The sequence below is a fragment of the Engystomops pustulosus genome, chromosome 4 (assembly GCF_040894005.1).
Source record: "Engystomops pustulosus chromosome 4, aEngPut4.maternal, whole genome shotgun sequence".
Lineage (NCBI taxonomy): Eukaryota > Metazoa > Chordata > Amphibia > Anura > Leptodactylidae > Engystomops > Engystomops pustulosus.
The window spans coordinates 2,674,551-2,698,012 of NC_092414.1; the positions used below are offsets into that span (position 1 = coordinate 2,674,551).

Consider the following 23,462-nt stretch of genomic DNA (forward strand, 5'->3'; position numbering starts at 1 on the left):
ACACGTTGGGAAAATGCAAATCGGGCCCTTAGTAAATGACCCCCAATGTGTTGGTTTTTGTTTGTCCCCCCGTCTCTTGGTGATTGACCACAAGTTCTCAATGGGATAAGATCTGGGGAGTTTCCAGGCCATGGACCCAGAATCTCTGTGTTCTGTTCCCGGGCCATGGACCCAGAATCTCTGTGTTCTGTTCCCGGGCCATGGACCCAGAATCTCTGTGTTCTGTTCCCGGGCCATGGACCCAGAATCTCTGTGTTCTGTTCCCGGGCCATGGACCCAGAATCTCTGTGTTCTGTTCCCGGGCCATGGACCCAGAATCTCTGTGTTCTGTTCCCGGGCCATGGACCCAGAATCTCTGTGTTCTGTTCCCTGCACCATTTAGTTCTCCCCTTTATGGCCGGTGCTCCATCAGCCTGGAGGAGGCTCTGCTCATCACCATCTGCTCCGGGAGGGTCGGGAGAAGCGGCTCCTGGAGGACATTCTAGTCAATTCTTTATTCATGGAGGTGTTTTTAGGCCGATTCCCTTGGCTGAGAAGGCACCCCCCCCAAACATGAATGGCTGCAGGGGCTTTACAGGTGCAGGAGACCAGACTGGAGGCATCGCTCACCTTGTCTTCTCCCAACAATCGGAAAGGGGATTCATCAGAGACAATGCCTTTCCCCCAGTCCTCAGCGTCCACTCCCTGGACCTCCTGCAGAATATCCGTCTGTCCCCCAGTCCTCAGCGTCCACTCCCTGCACCTCCTGCAGAATATCAGTCTGTCCCTGGTGGTTTCTGGAGAGAAGCGGCTTCTGTGCTGCCCTCCTGGACACCAGGCCTTGCTCCAGGAGTCTCCGCAGTGTCACAGTGCGTGCAGATGCCTCACACCTGCTGCCATTCCTGAGCTCTGCGATGCTGGGAGCCCCATCCCCAAGCTGAGACACTTGTAAGAGACGCTCCTGGCGCATGCTGGTCCTTCTTGGGCCCTGGAGCCTTTTTGGTAACAATGGAGCCTCTCTCCTTGAATTCCTTGATGATGCGATAGATCGGTGACTGAGGTGCAATCTTTCTAGCTGCGATACTCTTCCCTGTTGGGCCAGTTTTGTGCAGTGCAATGATGACTGCACGTGTTTCTTTAGAGATAACCATGGTTAACAGAAGAGAAACAATGATGCCAAGCACCAGCCTCCTTGTAAAGTGTCCAGGGGTGTGATTGTTACTTAATCATGACAGATTGATCTCCAGCCCTGTCCCCATCAGCCCCCGCACCTGTGTTACTGGAGACATCACTGACACCATGTTACCTGCTCCTATTATACTGCCCAGTGGTGATTGTTACTTACACATAGGGGCACATTTACTTACCCGGTCCAGTCGCGATCCAGCGGCGGGTTCTCCGACGCTGATTCGGGTTCTGCTGGGATTCACTAAGGTCCGTGCGCCGATATTCACCAGATGTCGCTGCTGCGCCGAGGTCCGCCGGAGTTCACCTGCTTTTTTCTGGTGTATGTGAGTGCTTGATCTTGCGACACAAATGGCTTTTTAAATTCTGCGGTTTTTCCGAATCCTTCGGGTTGTCCGGTGGCCACGCCCCCGATTTCTGTCGCGCGAAAGTCGGCCACAATTCCGTGAAATACAGCGCAAAGAGGAAATATTCGGGAAAAACCCGACGGATTCGCGGCTGCGGACCCTTAGTAAATGTGCCCCATAGTATTATTGTGGGTGACCATAGTGGGGAAGACCCTATTATTCTGGGTATTTGGAGGACTTGCTTTTACCTTCTCATATTCCCCCTGCAGTGGGTCCAGGCGCCAGCACATGACCTCGCAGAGATCGGAGAAGCCTTCCTCTACCCACAGGAGGGTGAACGACGTCTGAGTCTTGTTGACGGCATAAAGAGACTTGGGGGGAGCTGGATCTGAGAGAAAGCAGAATATGACTGATAAGGTTGTCATCCATGGACTTCTCCTCTGGTCTTCCATGATGGATGTGGTGTCTCTCACCGATCTTCACCAGGTAGGGCAGAGATGTGTTACTGCTCCTCTCGGTGCACGCAGTGACGGTGATGTTATAGATGTCCCCAGCTGGAAGGCTCATCACTGCCGTCATTGTATTCCTGGACACCTGAGGGTAAATACGGAGACATCTGTCATCTGACCCTGACTGGAAGCTGAATTGTGTCCCACGTGACCGGAGACATAGGGGGCATTTAACAATTGTGGAACAGGATGGTGCATGAATTGTGCTATAATTTACACTGGGATGTTAGATTGTGGCGCAAGGGGTTAATGAATTGGTGCCAAAAGGGTTAGAGTGGTCTCCAAATCCATAAAGGTGAAATACAACTCTGCATAGAAAAGTGCTGGGAAACTAGAAGAGCAGCAAAAGTGCCCAAAGCTGCACCCAAATTGTGAGCCCAAGAAAAAGAGGGCAAATATTATGGCTCCGACACACAGAGAATATCGAATATTATGTGACCCGCAGAACTTACACTCTTCCTAATTCGTTTCCTGCCATCTGCTGTCACTTGCCAGTGCAACATCCTAGAGTGGGACAGGTCCAAGGTTTTATCTCCATAGGTCCAGGTGATGTACAGGAGGTGTCGGACATATTCTACCTGCACAATGTGTGGAGCTACAGGAGCTGTAGATGAGGAGACAAAGAGTAAGAAGATACATCATCACTGGGTAGACTAGTCCAGACATGTAGCATAGCTCAACATACCGGGCCTGGTGTATAACCAAGTCCTAGACAACATACCGGACCTGGTGTATAACCAACTCCTAGACAGCATACCGGGCCTGGTGTATAACCAAGTCCTAGACAACATACCTGGCCTGGTGTATAACCAACTGATAGAAAACATACTGGACCTGGTGTATAACCAAGTCCTAGACAACATACCGGGCCTAGTGTATAACCAACTCCTAGACAACATACCGGGCCTGGTGTATAACTCAGTCCTAGACAACATACCGGACCTGGTGTATAACCAACTCCTAGACAGCATACCTGACCTGGTGTATAACCAACTCCTGTACAACATACCGGGCCTAGTGTATAACCAACTGATAGAAAACATACCGGACCTGGTGTATAACCAAGTCCTAGACAACATACCGGACCTGGTGTATAACCAACTCCTAGACAACATACCGGGCCTAGTGTATAACCAAGTCCTAGACAACATACCGGGCCTAGTGTATAACAAGTCCTAGACAACATACCGGGCCTAGTGTATAACCAAGTCCTAGACAACATACCGGGCCTAGTGTATAACCTAGTCCTAGACAACATACAGGGACTGGTGTATAACCAAGTCCTAGGCAACATACCGGACCTGGTGTATAACCAACTCCTAGACAACATACCGGACCTGGTGTATAACCAACTCCTAGACAACATACCGGGCCTAGTGTATAACCAAGTCCTTGACAAAATACCGGACCTGGTGTATAACCAACTCCTAGACAACATACCGGACCTGGTGTATAACCAACTCCTAGACAACATACCGGACCTGATGTATAACCAAGTCCTGTACAACATACCGGACCTGGTGTATAACCAAGTCCTAGACAACATACTGGGCCTAGTGTATAACCAACTCCTAGACAACATACCGGGCCTGGTGTATAACCAACTCCTAGACAACATACTGGACCTTGTGTATAACCAACTCCTAGACAACATACCGGGCCTGGTGTATAACCAACTCCTAGACAACATACCGGGCCTAGTGTATAACCAAGTCCTAGACAACATGCCGGGCCTAGTGTATAACCAACTCCTAGACAACATACCGGGCCTAGTGTATAACCAACTCCTCAACAACATACCGGGCCTGGTGTATAACCAACTCCTAGACAACATACCGGGCCTGGTGTATAACCAAGTCCTAGACAACATAACGGACCAGGTGTATAACCAACTCCTAGACAACATACCGGGCCTGGTGTATAACCAAATCCTAGACAACATACCGGGCCTGGTGTATAACCAACTCCTAGACAGCATACCGGACCTGGTGTATAACCAACTCCTAGACAGCATACCGGACCTGGTGTATAACCAAGCCCTAGACAACATACCGGACCTGGTGTATAACCAAGACCTAGACAACATACCGCGCCTAGTGTATAACCAAGTCCTAGACAACATACCGGGCCTAGTGTATAACCAAGTCCTAGACAACATACCGGACCTGGTGTATAACCAACTCCTAGACAACATACCGGGCCTGGTGTATAACCAACTCCTAGGCAACATACCGGACCTGGTGTATAACCAACTCCTAGACAACATACCGGGCCTGGTGTATAACAAAGTCCTAGACAACATACCGGACCTGGTGTATAACCAAGTCCTGTACAACATACCGGACCTAGTGTATAACCAAGTCCTAGATAACATACCGGGCCTGGTGTATAACCAAGACCTAGACAACATACCGGGCCTAGTGTATCACCAAGACCTAGACAACATACCGGGCCTGGTGTATAACTCAGTCCTAGACAACATACCGGGCTAAGTGTATAACCAAGTCCTAGACAAAATACCGGGCCTAGTGTATAACCAAGTCCTCTACAACATACCGGGCCTGGTGTATAACCAAGTCCTAGACAACATACCGGGCCTAGTGTATAACCAAGACCTAGACAACATACCGGGCCTGGTGTATAACCAAGTCCTAGACAACATACCGGGCCTGGTGTATAACCAAGTCCTAGATAATATACCGGACCTGGTGTATCACCAAGACCTAGACAACATACCGGGCCTGGTGTATAACTCAGTCCTAGACAACATACCGGACCTGGTGTATAACCAAGACCTAGACAACATACCGCGCCTAGTGTATAACCAAGTCCTAGACAACATACCGGGCCTAGTGTATAACCAAGTCCTAGACAACATACAGGACCTGGTGTATAACTAACTCCTAGACAACATACCGGGCCTGGTGTATAACCAACTCCTAGACAACATACCGGGCCTGGTGTATAACCAACTCCTAGACAACATACCGGGCCTGGTGTATAACCAACTCCTAGACAACATACCGGGCCTGGTGTATAACCAAGTCCTAGACAACATACCGGACCTGGTGTAAAACCAAGTCCTGTACAACATACCGGACCTAGTGTATAACCAACTCCTAGACAACATACCTGGCCTGGTGTATAACCAAGTCCTAGACAACATACCTGGCCTGGTGTATAACCAACTCCTAGACAACATACCGGACCTGGTGTATAACCAAGTCCTAGACAACATACCGGGCCTAGTGTATAACCAAGTCCTAGACAACATACCGGGCCTAGTGTATAACCAACTCCTAGACAACATACCGGGCCTGGTGTATAACTCAGTCCTAGACAACAAACCGGACCTGGTGTATAACTCAGTCCTAGACAACATACCGGACCTGGTGTATAACTCAGTCCTAGACAACATACCGGGCCTGGTGTATAACCAAGTCCTAGATAACATAACGGGCCTGGTGTATAACTAAGACCTAGACAACATACCGGGCCTGGTGTATCACCAAGACCTAGACAACATACCGGGCCTGTTGTATAACTCAGTCCTAGACAACATACCGGGCCTAGTGTATAACCAAGTCCTAGACAACATACCGGGCCTGGTGTATAACCAAGTCCTAGACAACATACCGGGCCTAGTGTATAACCAAGTCCTAGACAACATACCAGGCCTAGTGTATAACCAAGACCTAGACAACATACCGCGCCTAGTGTATAACCAAGTCCTAGACAACATACCGGGCCTAGTGTATAACCAAGTCCTAGACAACATACCGGACCTGGTGTATAACCAACTCCTAGACAACATACCGGACCTGGTGTATAACCAAGTCCTAGACAACATACTGGGCCTGGTGTATAACCAACTCCTAGACAACATACCGGGCCTGGTGTATAACAAAGTCCTAGACAACATACCGGACCTGGTGTATAACCAAGTCCAGTACAACAAACCGGACCTGGTGTATAACCAAGTCCTAGATAACATACCGGGCCTGGTGTATAACCAAGACCTAGACAACATACCGGGCCTGGTGTATAACCAAGACCTAGACAACATACCGGGCCTGGTGTATAACTCAGTCCTAGACAACATACCAGACCTGGTGTATAACCAAGTCCTAGACAACATACCGGGCCTAGTGTATAACCAAGTCCTAGACAACATACCGGACCTGGTGTATAACCAACTCCTAGACAACATACCGGGCCTGGTGTATAACCAACTCCTAGACAACATACCGGGCCTGGTGTATAACCAAGTCCTAGACAACATACCGGACCTGGTGTAAAACCAAGTCCTGTACAACATACCGGACCTAGTGTATAACCAAGTCCTAGATAACATACCGGGCCTGGTGTATAACCAAGACCTAGACAACATACCGGGCCTGGTGTATAACCAAGACCTAGACAACATACCGGGCCTGGTGTATCACCAAGACCTAGACAACATACCAGACCTGGTGTATAACCAAATCCTAGACAACATACCGGGCCTAGTGTATAACCAAGTACTAGACAACATACCGGACCTGGTGTATAACCAACTCCTAGACAACATACCGGGCCTGGTGTATAACCAAGTCCTAGACAACATACTGGACCTGGTGTATAACCAAGTCCTGTACAACATACCGGACCTAGTGTATAACCAACTCCTAGACAACATACCTGGCCTGGTGTATAACCAAGTCCTAGACAACATACCGGACCTGGTGTATAACCAACTCCTAGACAACATACCGGGCCTGGTGTATAACCAACTCCTAGACAACATACCGGGCCTGGTGTATAACCAACTCCTAGACAACATACCGGACCTGGTGTATAACCAAGTCCTAGACAACATACCGGGCCTGGTGTATAACCAACTCCTAGACAACATACTGGACCTTGTGTATAACCAAGTCCTAGATAACATACCGGGCCTGGTGTATAACCAAGACCTAGACAACATACCGGGCCTGGTGTATCACCAAGACCTAGACAACATACCGGACCTGGTGTATAACCAACTCCTAGACAACATACCGGGCCTGGTGTATAACCAACTCCTAGACAACATACCGGGCCTGGTGTATAACCAACTCCTAGACAACATACCGGACCTGGTGTATAACCAAGTCCTAGACAACTTACCAGGCCTGGTGTATAACCAACTCCTAGACAACATACCGGACCTGGTGTATAACCAAGTCCTGTACAACATACCGGACCTAGTGTATAACCAAGTCCTAGATAACATACCGGGCCTGGTGTATAACCAAGACCTAGACAACATACCGGGCCTGGTGTATCACCAAGACCTAGACAACATACCGGACCTGGTGTATAACCAACTCCTAGACAACATACCGGGCCTGGTGTATCACCAAGACCTAGACAACATACCGGGCCTGGTGTATAACCAAGACCTAGACAACATACCGGGCCTGGTGTATCACCAAGACCTAGACAACATACCGGGCCTGGTGTATAACTCAGTCCTAGACAACATACCGGACCTGGTGTATAACCAAGTCCTAGACAACATACCGGGCCTAGTGTATAACCAAGTCCTAGACAACATACCGGACCTGGTGTATAACCAACTCCTAGACAACATACCGGGCCTGGTGCATAACCAACTCCTAGACAACATACCGGGCCTGGTGCATAACCAACTCCTGGACAACATACCGGGCCTGGTGTATAACCAAGTCCTAGACAACATACTGGACCTTGTGTATAACCAACTCCTAGACAACATACCGGGCCTGGTGTATAACTCAGTCCTAGACAACATACCGGACCTGGTGTATTACCAAGTCCTAGACAACATACCGGACCTAGTGTATAACCAACTCCTAGACAACATACCGGGCCTGGTGTATAACCAACTCCTAGACAACATACCTGGCCTGGTGTATAACCAAGTCCTAGACAACATACCGGACCTTGTGTATAACCAACTCCTAGACAACATACCGGGCCTGGTGTATAACCAACTCCTAGACAACATACCTGGCCTGGTGTATAACCAAGTCCTAGACAACATACCGGACCTGGTGTATAACCAAGTCCTAGACAACATACCGGGCCTAGTGTATAACACACTCCTAGACAACATACCGGACCTGGTGTATAACTCAGTCCTAGACAACATACGGACCTGGTGTATAACTCAGTCCTAGACAACATACCGGGCCTAGTGTATAACTCAGTCCTAGACAACATACCGGACCTGGTGTATAACTCAGTCCTAGACAACATACCGGGCCTAGTGTATAACTCAGTCCTAGACAACATACCGGGCCTGGTGTATAACTCAGTCCTAGACAACATACCGGACCTGGTGTATAACTCAGTCCTAGACAACATACCGGACCTGGTGTATAACTCAGTCCTAGACAACATACCGGGCCTAGTGTATAACTCAGTCCTAGACAACATTCCGGACCTGGTGTATAACTCAGTCCTAGACAACATACCGGACCTGGTGTATAACTCAGTCCTAGACAACATACCGGACCTGGTGTATAACTCAGTCCTAGACAACATACCGGGCCTGGTGTATAACCAAGTCCTAGACAACATACCGGGCCTAGTGTATAACTCAGTCCTAGACAACATACCGGACCTGGTGTATAACTCAGTCCTAGACAACATACCGGGCCTAGTGTATAACTCAGTCCTAGACAACATACCGGGCCTGGTGTATAACTCAGTCCTAGACAACATACCGGGCCTAGTGTATAACTCAGTCCTAGACAACATACCGGACCTGGTGTATAACTCAGTCCTAGACAACATACCGGACCTGGTGTATAACTCAGTCCTAGACAACATACCGGGCCTGGTGTATAACTCAGTCCTAGACAACATACTGGGCCTAGTGTATAACTCAGTCCTAGACAACATACCGCGCCTAGTGTATAACCAAGACCTAGACAACATACCGGGCCTGGTGTATAACCAAGACCTAGACAACATACCGGACCTGGTGTATAACTCAGTCCTAGACAACATACCGGACCTGGTGTATAACTCAGTCCTAGACAACATACCGGGCCTGGTGTATAACTCAGTCCTAGACAACATACCGGACCTGGTGTATAACTCAGTCCTAGACAACATACTGGGCCTAGTGTATAACCAAGTCCTAGACAACATACCGCGCCTAGTGTATAACCAAGACCTAGACAACATACCGGGCCTGGTGTATAACCAAGTCCTAGACAACATACCGGGCCTGGTGTATAACCAAGTCCTAGACAACATACCTGGCCTGGTGTATAACTCAGTCCTAGACAACATACGGACCTGGTGTATAACTCAGTCCTAGACAACATACCTGGCCTAGTGTATAACTCAGTCCTAGACAACATACCGGACCTGGTGTATAACTCAGTCCTAGACAACATACCGGGCCTAGTGTATAACTCAGTCCTAGACAACATACCGGGCCTGGTGTATAACTCAGTCCTAGACAACATACCGGACCTGGTGTATAACTCAGTCCTAGACAACATACCGGGCCTAGTGTATAACTCAGTCCTAGACAACATTCCGGACCTGGTGTATAACTCAGTCCTAGACAACATACCGGACCTGGTGTATAACTCAGTCCTAGACAACATACCGGACCTGGTGTATAACTCAGTCCTAGACAACATACCGGGCCTGGTGTATAACTCAGTCCTAGACAACATACTGGGCCTAGTGTATAACCAAGACCTAGACAACGTACCGGGCCTGGTGTATAACCAAGTCCTAGAAAACATACCGGACCTGGTGTATAACTCAGTCCTAGACAACATACCGGGCCTAGTGTATAACTCAGTCCTAGACAACATACCAGGCCTAGTGTATAACCAAGTCCTAGACAACATACCGGGCCTGGTGTATAACTCAGTCCTAGACAACATACCGGGCCTAGTGTATAACTCAGTCCTAGACAACATACCGGGCCTGGTGTATAACTCAGTCCTAGACAACATACCGGACCTGGTGTATAACTCAGTCCTAGACAACATACCGGACCTGGTGTATAACTCAGTCCTAGACAACATACCGGACCTGGTGTATAACTCAGTCCTAGACAACATACCGGACCTGGTGTATAACTCAGTCCTAGACAACATACTGGGCCTAGTGTATAACCAACTCCTAGACAACATACCGGGCCTGGTGTATAACTCAGTCCTAGACAACATACTGGGCCTAGTGTATAACCAAGTCCTAGACAACATACCGGGCCTGGTGTATAACGAAGTCCTAGACAACATACCGGACCTGGTGTATAACTCAGTCCTAGACAACATACCGGGCCTAGTGTATAACTCAGTCCTAGACAACATACCGGACCTGGTGTATAACTCAGTCCTAGACAACATACCGGGCCTGGTGTATAACTCAGTCCTAGACAACATACCGGGCCTGGTGTATAACTCAGTCCTAGACAACATACCGGGCCTAGTGTATAACTCAGTCCTAGACAACATACCGGACCTGGTGTATAACTCAGTCCTAGACAACATACCGGGCCTAGTGTATAACTCAGTCCTAGACAACATACCGGGCCTAGTGTATAACTCAGTCCTAGACAACATACCGGGCCTGGTGTATAACTCAGTCCTAGACAACATACCGGGCCTAGTGTATAACTCAGTCCTAGACAACATACCGGACCTGGTGTATAACTCAGTCCTAGACAACATACCGGACCTGGTGTATAACTCAGTCCTAGACAACATACCGGGCCTGGTGTATAACTCAGTCCTAGACAACATACTGGGCCTAGTGTATAACCAAGTCCTAGACAACATACCGCGCCTAGTGTATAACCAAGACCTAGACAACATACCGGGCCTGGTGTATAACCAAGACCTAGACAACATACCGGACCTGGTGTATAACTCAGTCCTAGACAACATACCGGACCTGGTGTATAACTCAGTCCTAGACAACATACCGGGCCTGGTGTATAACTCAGTCCTAGACAACATACCGGACCTGGTGTATAACTCAGTCCTAGACAACATACCGGGCCTGGTGTATAACTCAGTCCTAGACAACATACCGGACCTGGTGTATAACTCAGTCCTAGACAACATACCGGGCCTGGTGTATAACTCAGTCCTAGACAACATACCGGACCTGGTGTATAACTCAGTCCTAGACAACATACTGGGCCTAGTGTATAACCAAGTCCTAGACAACATACCGCGCCTAGTGTATAACCAAGACCTAGACAACATACCGGGCCTGGTGTATAACCAAGACCTAGACAACATACCGGGCCTGGTGTATTACCAAGACCTAGACAACATACCGGGCCTGGTGTATAACCAAGTCCTAGACAACATACCGGACCTAGTGTATAACCAAGACCTAGACAACATACCGGGCCTGGTGTATAACCAAGACCTAGACAACATACCGGGCCTGGTGTATAACCAACTCCTAGACAGCATACCGGGCCTGGTGTATAACCAACTCCTGTACAACATACCGGGCCTAGTGTATAACTAACTGAAAGAAAACATACCGGGCCTGGTGTATAACCAACTCCTAGACAACATACCGGGCCTGGTGTATAACCAACTCCTAGACAACATACCGGACCTGGTGTATAACTCAGTCCTAGACAACATACCGGGCCTGGTGTATAACCAACTCCTAGACAACATACCGGACCTGGTGTATAACTCAGTCCTAGACAACATACCGGGCCTGGTGTATAACCAACTCCTAGACAGCATACCAAACCTGGTGTATAACCAACTCCTGTACAACATACCGGGCCTAGTGTATAACCAACTGATAGAAAACATACCGGGCCTGGTGTATAACCAACTCCTAGACAACATACCGGGCCTGGTGTATAACCAACTCCTAGACAACATACCGGACCTGGTGTATAACTCAGTCCTAGACAACATACCGGGCCTGGTGTATAACCAAGTCCTAGACAACATACCTGGCCTGGTGTATAACCAACTCCTAGATAACATACCGGGCCTGGTGTATAACTCAGTCCTAGACAACATACCGGGCCTGGTGTATAACCAAGTCCTAGACAACATACCTGGCCTGGTGTATAACCAACTCCTAGATAACATACCGGACCTGGTGTATAACTCAGTCCTAGACAACATACCGGGCCTAGTGTATAACCAAGTCCTAGACAACATACCGGACCTAGTGTATAACCAAGTCCTAGATAAAATACTGGGACTAGTATACAAGAAAGTTCTGTGACATACTGGACCAGGTATATAAACTAGTTCTAGACAACATACTGGACCCAGTGTAGATACTAGGTCTGTGCCTGATGCCTTTTTACAGCCCAAGACTTCTCCCAGGAGGAACCTTAGAGCCATGGGGCCCCAGATAGTCGGGTGCGAGGACAATCATAAGAGAAGACCACCATGATCATATTCCATGTCGTCTCGGGGGTGGGATATGAATACTTACCTGTTATGAAGCTTAGGGTGGAGGTGTCACAGCAGCTCAGCTCCGGGTCGCCCCATGTCACCATTGTCACCCTGAAGTTGTAGTACCAGGCAGGGAGTAAGTTGCTGAGTTTCTGTAGGAATAATGGGATGTGTGTATTATGTGAGATGGCACCGGCATATGCCATAGCGCTGTACACTAGCCTTGCATCTATTTACAACCCTGGTCACATTAATGTTGTGGCTCTGCAGATGGTGCAAAACTGCAACTCCCATCATGCCCTGAAAACCTACAACCTACACAATGATGATGATTAACACTTCTAGGATCTCCTCATCCAGCCATAGTGCCCCCTATGGATAGTGCAAAATGCCTCTGTATAGGACCCCCCTGCCTAGTGCCCCCTATGGACAATGCACAATCCATCTGTATAGGACCCCCCTGCCATAGTGCCCCCTATGGATAGTGCAAAATGCCTCTGTATAGGACCCCCCTGCCTAGTGCCCCCTATGGACAATGCACAATCCATCTGTATAGGACCCCCCTGCCATAGTGCCCCCTATGGATAGTGCAAAATGCCTCTGTATAGGACCCCCCTGCCTAGTGCCCCCTATGGACAGTGCACAATCCATCTGTATAGGACCCCCCTGCCATAGTGCCCCCTATGGATAGTGCAAAATGCCTCTGTACAGGACCCCCCTGCCTAGTGCCCCCTATGGATAGTGCACAATCCATCTGTATAGGACCCCCCTACCTAGTGCCCCCTATGGACAGTGCACAATGCCTCTGCCTCAATGCCAATGCCTAGTGCCCCCTATAGACAGTGCACAATGCCTCTGTAGAGGACCCCCCTGCCTAGTGCCCCCTATGGACAGTGCACAATGCCTCTGTATAGGACCCCCCTGCCTAGTGCCCCCTATGGATTGTGCACAATCCCTCTGTAGAGGATCCCCCTGCCTAGTGCCCCCTATGGACAGTGCACAATGCCTCTGTATAGGACCCCCCTGCCTAGTGCCCCCTATGGACAGTGCACAATGCCTCTGTAGAGGACCCCCCTGCCTAGTACCCCCTATGGACAGTGTACAATGCCTCTGTATAGAACCCCCCTGCCCAGTGCCCCCTATGGACAGTGCACAATGCCTCTGTATAGGACCCCCCTGCCTAGTGCCCCCTATGGACAGTGCACAATGCCTCTGTAGAGTACCCCCTGCCTAGTGCCCCCTATGGACAATGCACAATGCCTCTGTACAGGACCCCCCTGCCTAGGGCCCCCTATGGACAGTGCACAATGCCTCTGTATAGGACCCCCCTGCCTAGTGCCCCCTATGGACAGTGCACAATGCCTCTGTATAGGACCCCCCTGCCTAGTGCCCCCTATGGACAGTGCACAATGCCTCTGTAGAGGACCCCCTGCCTAGTGCCCCCTATGGACAGTGCACAATGCCTCTGTACAGGACCCCCCTGCCTAGTGCCCCCTATGGACAGTGCACAATGCCTCTGTATAGGACCCCCCTGCCTAGTGCCCCCTATGGACAGTGCACAATGCCTCTGTAGAGGACCCCCTGCCTAGTGCCCCCTATGGACAGTGCACAATAGCTCTGTATAGGACCCCCCTGCCTAGGGCCCCCTATGGACAGTGCACAATGCCTCTGTATAGGACCCCCTGCCTAGTGCCCCCTATGGACAGTGCACAATGCCTCTGTATAGGACCCCCTGCCCAGTGCACCCTATGGACAGTGCACAATGCCTCTGTAGAGGACCCCCTGCCTAGTGCCCCCTATGGACAGTGCACAATGCCTCTGTACAGGACCCCCCTGCCTAGTGCCCCCTATGGACAGTGCATAATGCCTCTGTATAGGACCCCCTGCCCAGTGCACCCTATGGACAGTGCACAATGCCTCTGTATAGGACCCCCCTGCCTAGGGCCCCCTATGGACAGTGCACAATGCTTCTGTAGAGGACCCCCCTGCCTAGTGCCCCCTATGGATAGTGCACAATGCCTCTGTATAGGACCCCCCTGCCTAGTGCCCCCTATGGACAGTGCACAATGCTTCTGTAGAGGACCCCCCTGCCTAGTACCCCCTATGGACAGTGTACAATGCCTCTGTATAGAACCCCCCTGCCTAGTGCCCCCTATGGACAGTGCACAATGCCTCTGTATAGGACCCCCCTGCCTAGTGCCCCCTATGGACAGTGCACAATGCCTCTGTAGAGTACCCCCTGCCTAGTGCCCCCTATGGACAATGCACAATGCCTCTGTACAGGACCCCCCTGCCTAGTGCCCCCTATGGACAGTGCACAATGCCTCTGCCTCAATGCCAATGCCTAGTGCCCCCTATAGACAGTGCACAATGCCTCTGTAGAGGACCCTCCTGCCCAGTGCCCCCTATGGATTGTGCACAATCCCTCTGTATAGGACCCCCCTGCCTAGTGCCCCCTATGGATTGTGCACAATCCCTCTGTAGAGGATCCCCCTGCCTAGTGCCCCCTATGGACAGTGCACAATGCCTCTGTACAGGACCCCCCTCTCTAGTGCCTCCTATGGACAGTGCACAATGCCTCTGTATAGGACCCCCCTGCCTAGTGCCCCCTATGGACAGTGCACAATGCCTCTGTAGAGGATCCCCCTGCCTAGTGCCCCCTATGGACAGTGCACAATGCCTCTGTATAGGACCCTCCTGCCTAGTGCCCCCTATGGACAGTGCACAATGCCTCTGTATATGACCCCCCTGCCTAGTGCCCCCTATGGACAGTGCACAATGCCTCTGTAGAGGACCCTCCTGCCCAGTGCCCCCTATGGATTGTGCACAATCCCTCTGTAGAGGATCCCCCTGCCTAGTGCCCCCTATGGACAGTGCACAATGCCTCTGTATAGGACCCCCCTGCCTAGTGCCCCCTATGGACAGTGCACAATGCCTCTGTACAGGACCCCCCTGCCTAGTGCCCCCTATGGACAGTGCACAATGCCTCTGTAGAGGACCCCCTGCCTAGTGCCCCCTATGGACAGTGCACAATGCCTCTGTAGAGTACCCCCTGCCTAGTGCCCCCTATGGACAATGCACAATGCCTCTGTACAGGACCCCCCTGCCTAGTGCCCCCTATAGACAGTGCACAATGCCTCTGTACAGGATCCCCCTGCCTAGTGCCCCCTATGGACAGTGCACAATGCCTCTGTATAGGACCCCCTGCCCAGTGCCCCCTATGGACAGTGCATAATGCCTCTGCCTCAATGCCAATGCCTAGTGCCCCCTATGGACAGTGCACAATGCCTCTGTATAGGACCCCCCTGCCTAGTGCCCCATATGGACAGTGCACAATGCCTCTGTATAGGACCCCCCTGCCTAGGGCCCCCTATGGACAGTGCACAATGCTTCTGTAGAGGACCCCCCTGCCTAGTGCCCCCTATGGACAGTGCACAATGCCTCTGTATAGGACCCCCCTGCCTAGGGCCCCCTATGGACAGTGCACAATGCTTCTGTAGAGGACTCCCCTGCCTAGTACCCCCTATGGACAGTGTACAATGCCTCTGTATAGGACCCCCCTGCCTAGTGCCCCCTACGGACAGTGCACAATCCCTCTGTATAGGACCCCCCTGCCTAGTGCCCCATATAGAAAGCCTCTACAGAGCCATTGTGCACTCTCTCAGGGTTACACTTGTGAAGCTTATCTACCTCTTGGAGGGGTATATTTTGGGGTTGGGGGCACCACTAGTCAGTCTGATCTTTACCACGTTGGATGTTATGGAGACGGTGGCTGCGATCTCATAGTACGGCGTCCATTCTGAGGTCATGGTGATGGGATTGAAGTAAAACATTTCCACCAAATATTTCCGGAAAGAGCTCAAGTAAGGCCTTGTCCAGCTTAAGACCAGAGATGATGGGCCAAGAGGGTACAGCACCAGGTCCCGGACCCCAGGAGGCTCTGCAGATACAGGGACAGGTCATGTGATCAGGATTGGAGCTTCACTACATACGAGAATGTAACTGCTGCGTATTTCCTCCGCCCCGCGTACGCTCGCGTGTGCCACCGCCCCGCGTACGCTCGCGTGTGCCTCCCCCCGCGTACGCTCGTGTGTGCCTCCGCCCCGCGTACGCTCGTGTGTGCCTCCGCCCCGCGTACGCTCGTGTGTGCCTCCCCCCCGCGTACGCTCGTGTGTGCCTCCCCCCCGCGTACGCTCGTGTGTGCCTCCGCCCCGCGTATACTCACGTGTGCCTCCGCCCCGCGTATACTCGTGTGTGCCTCCGCCCCGCGTGCGCTCGTGTGTGGGTCCGCCCAGCGTGCGCTCGTGTGTGCCTCCGCTCAGCGTGCGCTCGTGTGTGCCTCCGCCCCGCGTACGCTCGTGTGTGCCTCCGCTCCGCGTACGCTCGTGTGTGCCTCCGCCCCGCGTACGCTCGTGTGTGCCTCCGCCCCGCGTATACTCGTGTGTGCCTCCGCCCCGCGTACGCTCGTGTGTGGGTCTGCCCCGCGTACGCTCACGTGTGGGTCTGCCCCGCGTACGCTCACGTGTGGGTCCGCCCCGTGTACGCTGGCGCGTGGGTCCGCCCCGCGTACGCTCGTGTGTACATTCCCTTGTCTTATACCCATTGAGAATAGAACAGGATCAGATGAGGGTCCAATTAAAGGGGCTTTCTGCAGGAAGATGCGGATTCTGTACTGAGCTCCGGGGACCAGATCCTGGATGACGCGGCTGGTGAGATTCACCTGTAACAGAACAAATCAATCATTACAGTCTACAGTATCAGTGTCTGCTCAGCCTGTCCTGCGTGATACTGCCTGCTGAGCTGTGTATCTCATCCTATCCTGCGTGATGCTGCCTGCCGAGCTGTGTATCTCATCCTGTCTTGTGTGATACTGCCTGCTGAGCTGTGTACCTCATCCTATCCTGCGTGATACCGCCTGCTGAGCTGTGTATCTCATCCTGTCCTGCGTGATACCGCCTGCTGAGCTGTGTATCTCATCCTGTCCTGCAGGATACAGCCTGCTGAGCTGTGTATCTCATCCTGTCCTGCGTAATACCGCCTGCTGAGCTGTGTATCTCATCTAACAAGCCCCAAAGCAAGTAGCGAAGGGGCTGAGGACTGTAGGGGGTGGTTACAAGCCTTCTGGTAGGCTGGTGGGGCTTGCCCCTTTACTCCTCCCGTGTGAGGTCACCGGAGGCGGTGTTTGGGGGCGGGTAAGGACCCGCCCGGTGGGGGGGCCTCTTTGGGGAGGCCTCTTTCCTTCTGCCCCCTGGACCGAAGAGGCGAGAAGTCGCCCTCCCACCCTGCCCTCAGAATTTTCTTTTCAGCTCTTCTTTCCTTTCCTTTTGGCTGTTTCCTTCTGTTTTCCTACAGTTGTCACAGCGAAGGCGGAAGTTACACAGGCCCTAAGGCGCTGGAAGATGCCCACATGCCGGCTGCAGGGCCGCAGCCGCCATTTCGGGCGAAGTTGGTTCTCAAGATTTTGAAGATGCCAAGCGGGCCTAGCAAGTTGGGAAATGTTTTAATTTATAACATTATTTAATAATTTATCTTAGTTGTTAATAAACGGCCTTCCCACATTACCCAAACATTTAGTTTCCCGGTCTGTTGATGGGTGGTTAGTCTAGGTACACGGTCAAGTACCAGACGGTTGGGTGGTTAGTCTAGGTACACGGTCAAGTACCAGACGGTTGGGTGGTTAGTCTAGGTACACGGTCAAGTATCAGACGGTTGGGTGGTTAGTCTAGGTACACGGTCAAGTACCAGACGGTTGGGTGGTTAGTCTAGGTACACGGTCAAGCACCAGGCGGTTGGGTGGTTAGTCTAGGTACACGGTCAAGTACCAGACGGTTGGGTGGTTAGTCTAGGTACACGGTCAAGCACCAGACGGCTGGGTGGTTAGTCTAGGTACACGGTCAAGTACCAGACGGTTGGGTGGTTAGTCTAGGTACACTGTCAAGTACCAGACGGTTGGGTGGTTAGTCTAGGTACACTGTCAAGTACCAGACGGTTGGGTGGTTAGTCTAGGTACACGGTCAAGTACCAGACGGTTGGGTGGTTAGTCTAGGTACACGGTCAAGTACCAGACGGATGGAAGGTTTATCAAAGTACAAGGTCAAGTACCAAACAGTTGGGTGGTTAGTCTAGGTACAGGGTCAAGTACCAGACGGTTGGGTGGTTAGTCTAGGTACACGGTCAAGTACCAGACGGCTGGGTGGTTAGTCTAGGTACACGGTCAAGTACCAGACGGTTGGGTGGTTAGTCTAGGTACACGGTCAAGTACCAGACGGCTGGGTGGTTAGTCTAGGTACACGGTCAAATACCAGACGGTTGGGTGGTTAGTCTAGGTACACGGTCAAGTACCAGACGGATGGAAGGTTTTTCAAAGTACAAGGTCAAGTACCAGACGGCTGGGTGGTTAGTCTAGGTACACGGTCAAGTACCAGACGGATGGAAGGTTAGTCTAGGTACACGGTCAAGTACCAGACGGATGGAAGGTTTATCAAAGTACAAGGTCAAGTACCAGATGGTTGGGGGGTTAGTCTAGGTACACGGTCAAGTACCAGACGGTTGGGTGGTTAGTCTAGGTACACGGTCAAGTACCAGACGGTTGGGTGGTTAGTCTAGGTACACGGTCAAGTACCAGACGGATGGAAGGTTTATCAAAGTACAAGGTCAAGTACCAGATGGTTGGGTGGTTAGTCTAGGTACACGGTCAAGTACCAGACGGTTGGGTGGTTAGTCTAGGTACACGGTCAAGTACCAGACGGTTGGGTGGTTAGTCTAGGTACACGGTCAAGTACCAGACGGATGGAAGGTTTATCAAAGTACAAGGTCAAGTACCAAACGGTTGGATGGTTGATCAAGGTACAGGGGCAAGTACCAAATTTAAGGTTTGGGTTTGTTAATCCCTGCAGTCCTGTCCTGCGTGATACCGCCTGCTGAGCTGTGTATCTCATCCTGTCCTGCGTGATACCACCTGCTGAGCTCTGTATCTCTTCCCATCCTGCGTGATACCGCCTGCTGAGCTGTGTATCTCATCCTGTCCTGCGTGATACCGCCTGCTGAGCTGTGTATCTCACCCGTCCTGCAGGATACTGCCTGCTGAGCTGTGTACCTCATCCTATCCTGCGTGATACCGCCTGCTGAGCTGTGTATCTCATCCTATCCTGCGTGATGCTGCCTGCCGAGCTGTGTATCTCATCCTGTCCTGCGTGATACCGCCTGCTGAGCTGTGTATCTCATCCCGTCCTGCAGGATACAGCCTGCTGAGCTGTGTATCTCATCCTGTCCTGCGTGATACCGCCTGCTGAGCTGTGTATCTCATCTAACAAGCCCCAAAGCAAATAGCGAAGGGGCTGAGGACTGTAGGGGGTGGTTACAAGCCTTCTGGTAGGCTGGTGGGGCTTGCCCCTTTACTCCTCCCGTGTGAGGTCACCGGAGGCGGTGTTTGGGGGCGGGTAAGGACCCGCCCGGTGGGGGGGCCTCTTTGGGGAGGCCTCTTTCCTTCTGCCCCCTGGACCGAAGAGGCGAGAAGTCACCCTCCCACCCTGCCCTCAGAATTTTCTTTTCAGCTCTTCTTTCCTTTCCTTTTGGCTGTTTCCTTCTGTTTTCCTACAGTTGTCACAGCGAAGGCGGAAGTTACACAGGTCCTAAGGCGCTGGAAGATGCCCACATGCCGGCTGCAGGGCCGCAGCCGCCATTTCGGGCGAAGTTGGTTCTCAAGATTTTGAAGATGCCAAGCGGGCCTAGCAAGTTGGGAAATGTTTTAATTTATAACATTATTTAATAATTTATCTTAGTTGTTAATAAACGCTGCGGCCTTCCCACATTACCCAAACATTTAGTTTCCCGGTCTGTTGATGGGTGGTTAGTCTAGGTACACGGTCAAGTACCAGACGGTTGGGTGGTTAGTCTAGGTACACGGTCAAGTACCAGACGGTTGGGTGGTTAGTCTAGGTACACGGTCAAGTATCAGACGGTTGGGTGGTTAGTCTAGGTACACGGTCAAGTACCAGACGGTTGGGTGGTTAGTCTAGGTACACGGTCAAGCACCAGGCGGTTGGGTGGTTAGTCTAGGTACACGGTCAAGTACCAGACGGTTGGGTGGTTAGTCTAGGTACACGGTCAAGCACCAGACGGCTGGGTGGTTAGTCTAGGTACACGGTCAAGTACCAGACGGTTGGGTGGTTAGTCTAGGTACACTGTCAAGTACCAGACGGTTGGGTGGTTAGTCTAGGTACACGGTCAAGTACCAGACGGTTGGGTGGTTAGTCTAGGTACACGGTCAAGTACCAGACGGATGGAAGGTTTATCAAAGTACAAGGTCAAGTACCAAACAGTTGGGTGGTTAGTCTAGGTACAGGGTCAAGTACCAGACGGTTGGGTGGTTAGTCTAGGTACACGGTCAAGTACCAGACGGCTGGGTGGTTAGTCTAGGTACACGGTCAAGTACCAGACGGTTGGGTGGTTAGTCTAGGTACACGGTCAAGTACCAGACGGCTGGGTGGTTAGTCTAGGTACACGGTCAAGTACCAGACGGATGGAAGGTTTTTCAAAGTACAAGGTCAAGTACCAGACGGCTGGGTGGTTAGTCTAGGTACACGGTCAAGTACCAGACGGATGGAAGGTTAGTCTAGGTACACGGTCAAGTACCAGACGGATGGAAGGTTTATCAAAGTACAAGGTCAAGTACCAGATGGTTGGGGGGTTAGTCTAGGTACACGGTCAAGTACCAGACGGTTGGGTGGTTAGTCTAGGTACACGGTCAAGTACCAGACGGTTGGGTGGTTAGTCTAGGTACACGGTCAAGTACCAGACGGTTGGGTGGTTAGTCTAGGTACACGGTCAAGTACCAGACGGATGGAAGGTTTATCAAAGTACAAGGTCAAGTACCAAACGGTTGGATGGTTGATCAAGGTACAGGGGCAAGTACCAAATTTAAGGTTTGGGTTTGTTAATCCCTGCAGTCCTGTCCTGCGTGATACCGCCTGCTGAGCTGTGTATCTCATCCTGTCCTGCGTGATACCACCTGCTGAGCTCTGTATCTCTTCCCATCCTGCGTGATACCGCCTGCTGAGCTGTGTATCTCATCCTGTCCTGCGTGATACCGCCTGCTGAGCTGTGTATCTCATCCCGTCCTGCAGGATACTGCCTGCTGAGCTGTGTATCTCATCCTGTCCTGTGTGATACAGTCTGCTGTGTATATACTGAGCGGTGTATCTAATCCTCTCCTGTGTGATACAGTTTGCTGTGTATATACTGAGCGGTGTATCTAATCCTGTCCTGTGTGATACAGTTTGCTGTGTATATACTGAGCGGTTTATCTAATCCTCTCCTGAGTGATACAGTCTGCGGTGTATCTAATCCTCTCCTGTGTGATAGTTTGTTGTGTATATACTGAGCGGTGTATCTAATCCTCTCCTGTGTGATACAGTCTGCTGTGTATCTAATCCTCTCCTGTGTGATACAGTTTGCTGTGTATATACTGAGCAGTGTATCTAACCCTCTCCTGTGTGATACAGTCTGCTGTGTATATACTGAGCGGTGTATCTAATCCTCTCCTGTGTGATACAGTCTCCGGTGTATCTAATCCTCTCCTGTGTGATACAGTCTGCAGTGTATGGGGCTCGGGTACGGGGTGTATCCTCCTCACCTCCCGGCAGTATTCCTTCTCTAGCCGGTGACTCGCCTTCTGCTTCTGACAAGTCTGGGATTTCACAGACACAATGAATTGGCTGCTGCTCGTTGTCAGAGATGACGTCCATGAGACCAGTGCGGACGTGGAGTTCAGGGCAGTGACGGAGACATTCACTGGACGCTCCATCAGTTCCTCAAACCATTTCCCCTCCGGACCTTAATACATAAACAAATAAATAGGATAAGCCAATACAAGATCTACCCCTGACCTTCCCTCATGCCCCTGCCGCTACCCTGCCCCCGCCACTGCCCTGCCCCCCTGACCTTCCCTCATGCCCCTGCCGCTACCCTGCCCCCGCCGCTGCCCTGCCCCCCTGACCTTCCCTCATGCCCCTGCCGCTACCCTGCCCCCGCCGCTACCCTGCCCCCGCCACTGCCCTGCCCCCCTGACCTTCCCTCATGCCCCTGCCGCTACCCTGCCCCCGCCGCTACCCTGCCCCCCTGACCTTCCCTCATGCCCCTGCCACTACCCTGCTCCCGCCGCTGCCCTGCCCCCCTGACCTTCCCTCATGCCCCTGCCACTACCCTGCCCTGCCCCCTGACCTTCCCTCATGCCCCTGCCACTACCCTGCCCCCGCCACTGCCCTGCCCCCCTGACCTTCCCTCATGCCCCTGCCGCTACCCTGCCCCCCTGACCTTCCCTCATGCCCCTGCCACTACCCTGCTCCCGCCGCTGCCCTGCCCCCCTGACCTTCCCTCATGCCCCTGCCACTACCCTGCCCTGCCCCCTGACCTTCCCTCATGCCCCTGCCACTACCCTGCCCCCGCCACTACCCTGCCCCCGCCGCTGCCCTGCCCCCCTGACCTTCCCTAATGCCCCTGCCACTACCCTGCCCCCGCCACTACCCTGCCCCCTGACCTTCCCTCATGCCCCTGCCACTACCCTGCCCCCGCCACTACCCTGCCCCCGCCACTACCCTGCCCCCGCCGCTGCCCTGCCCCCTGACCTTCCCTCATGCCCCTGCCACTACCCTGCCCCCGCCACTACCCTGCCCCCGCCACTACCCTGCTCCCGCCACTACCCTGCTCCCGCCACTACAATGCCCCCGCCGCTACCCTGCCCCCGCCACTACCCTGCTCGCGCCACTACCCTGCCCCCCTGACCTTCCCTCATGCCCCTGCCGCTACCCTTCCCCCGCCACTGCCCTGCCCCCGCCACTACCCTGCTCCCGCCACTACCCTGCCCCCGCCACTACCCTGCCCCCGCCGCTACCCTGCCCCCGCCGCTACCCTTCCCCCGCCACTACCCTGCTCCCGCCACTACCCTGCCCCCACCACTACCCTGCCCCCGCCACTACCCTGCTCCCGCCACTACCCTGCCCCCTGACCTTCCCTCA

The 23,462-nt window shown here is 52.2% G+C and overlaps 1 protein-coding gene across 1 annotated transcript in view; it reads right to left on the minus strand.

The window, feature by feature from the left end:
- The window catches only part of LOC140125904 (receptor-type tyrosine-protein phosphatase O-like), a 297,842-nt gene that overhangs the window by 184,720 nt on the left and 89,660 nt on the right, over window positions 1-23,462 (minus strand). The window contains exons 7-13 of the mRNA XM_072144801.1: window positions 22,082-22,281; window positions 17,047-17,167; window positions 16,194-16,387; window positions 12,488-12,599; window positions 2,473-2,624; window positions 1,985-2,105; window positions 1,760-1,899 (exon numbers count right to left, since the gene is read on the minus strand). Coding sequence (XP_072000902.1) covers window positions 1,760-1,899; window positions 1,985-2,105; window positions 2,473-2,624; window positions 12,488-12,599; window positions 16,194-16,387; window positions 17,047-17,167; window positions 22,082-22,281 — 1,040 coding nt within the window. The remainder of the gene's footprint in view (window positions 1-1,759; window positions 1,900-1,984; window positions 2,106-2,472; window positions 2,625-12,487; window positions 12,600-16,193; window positions 16,388-17,046; window positions 17,168-22,081; window positions 22,282-23,462) is intronic.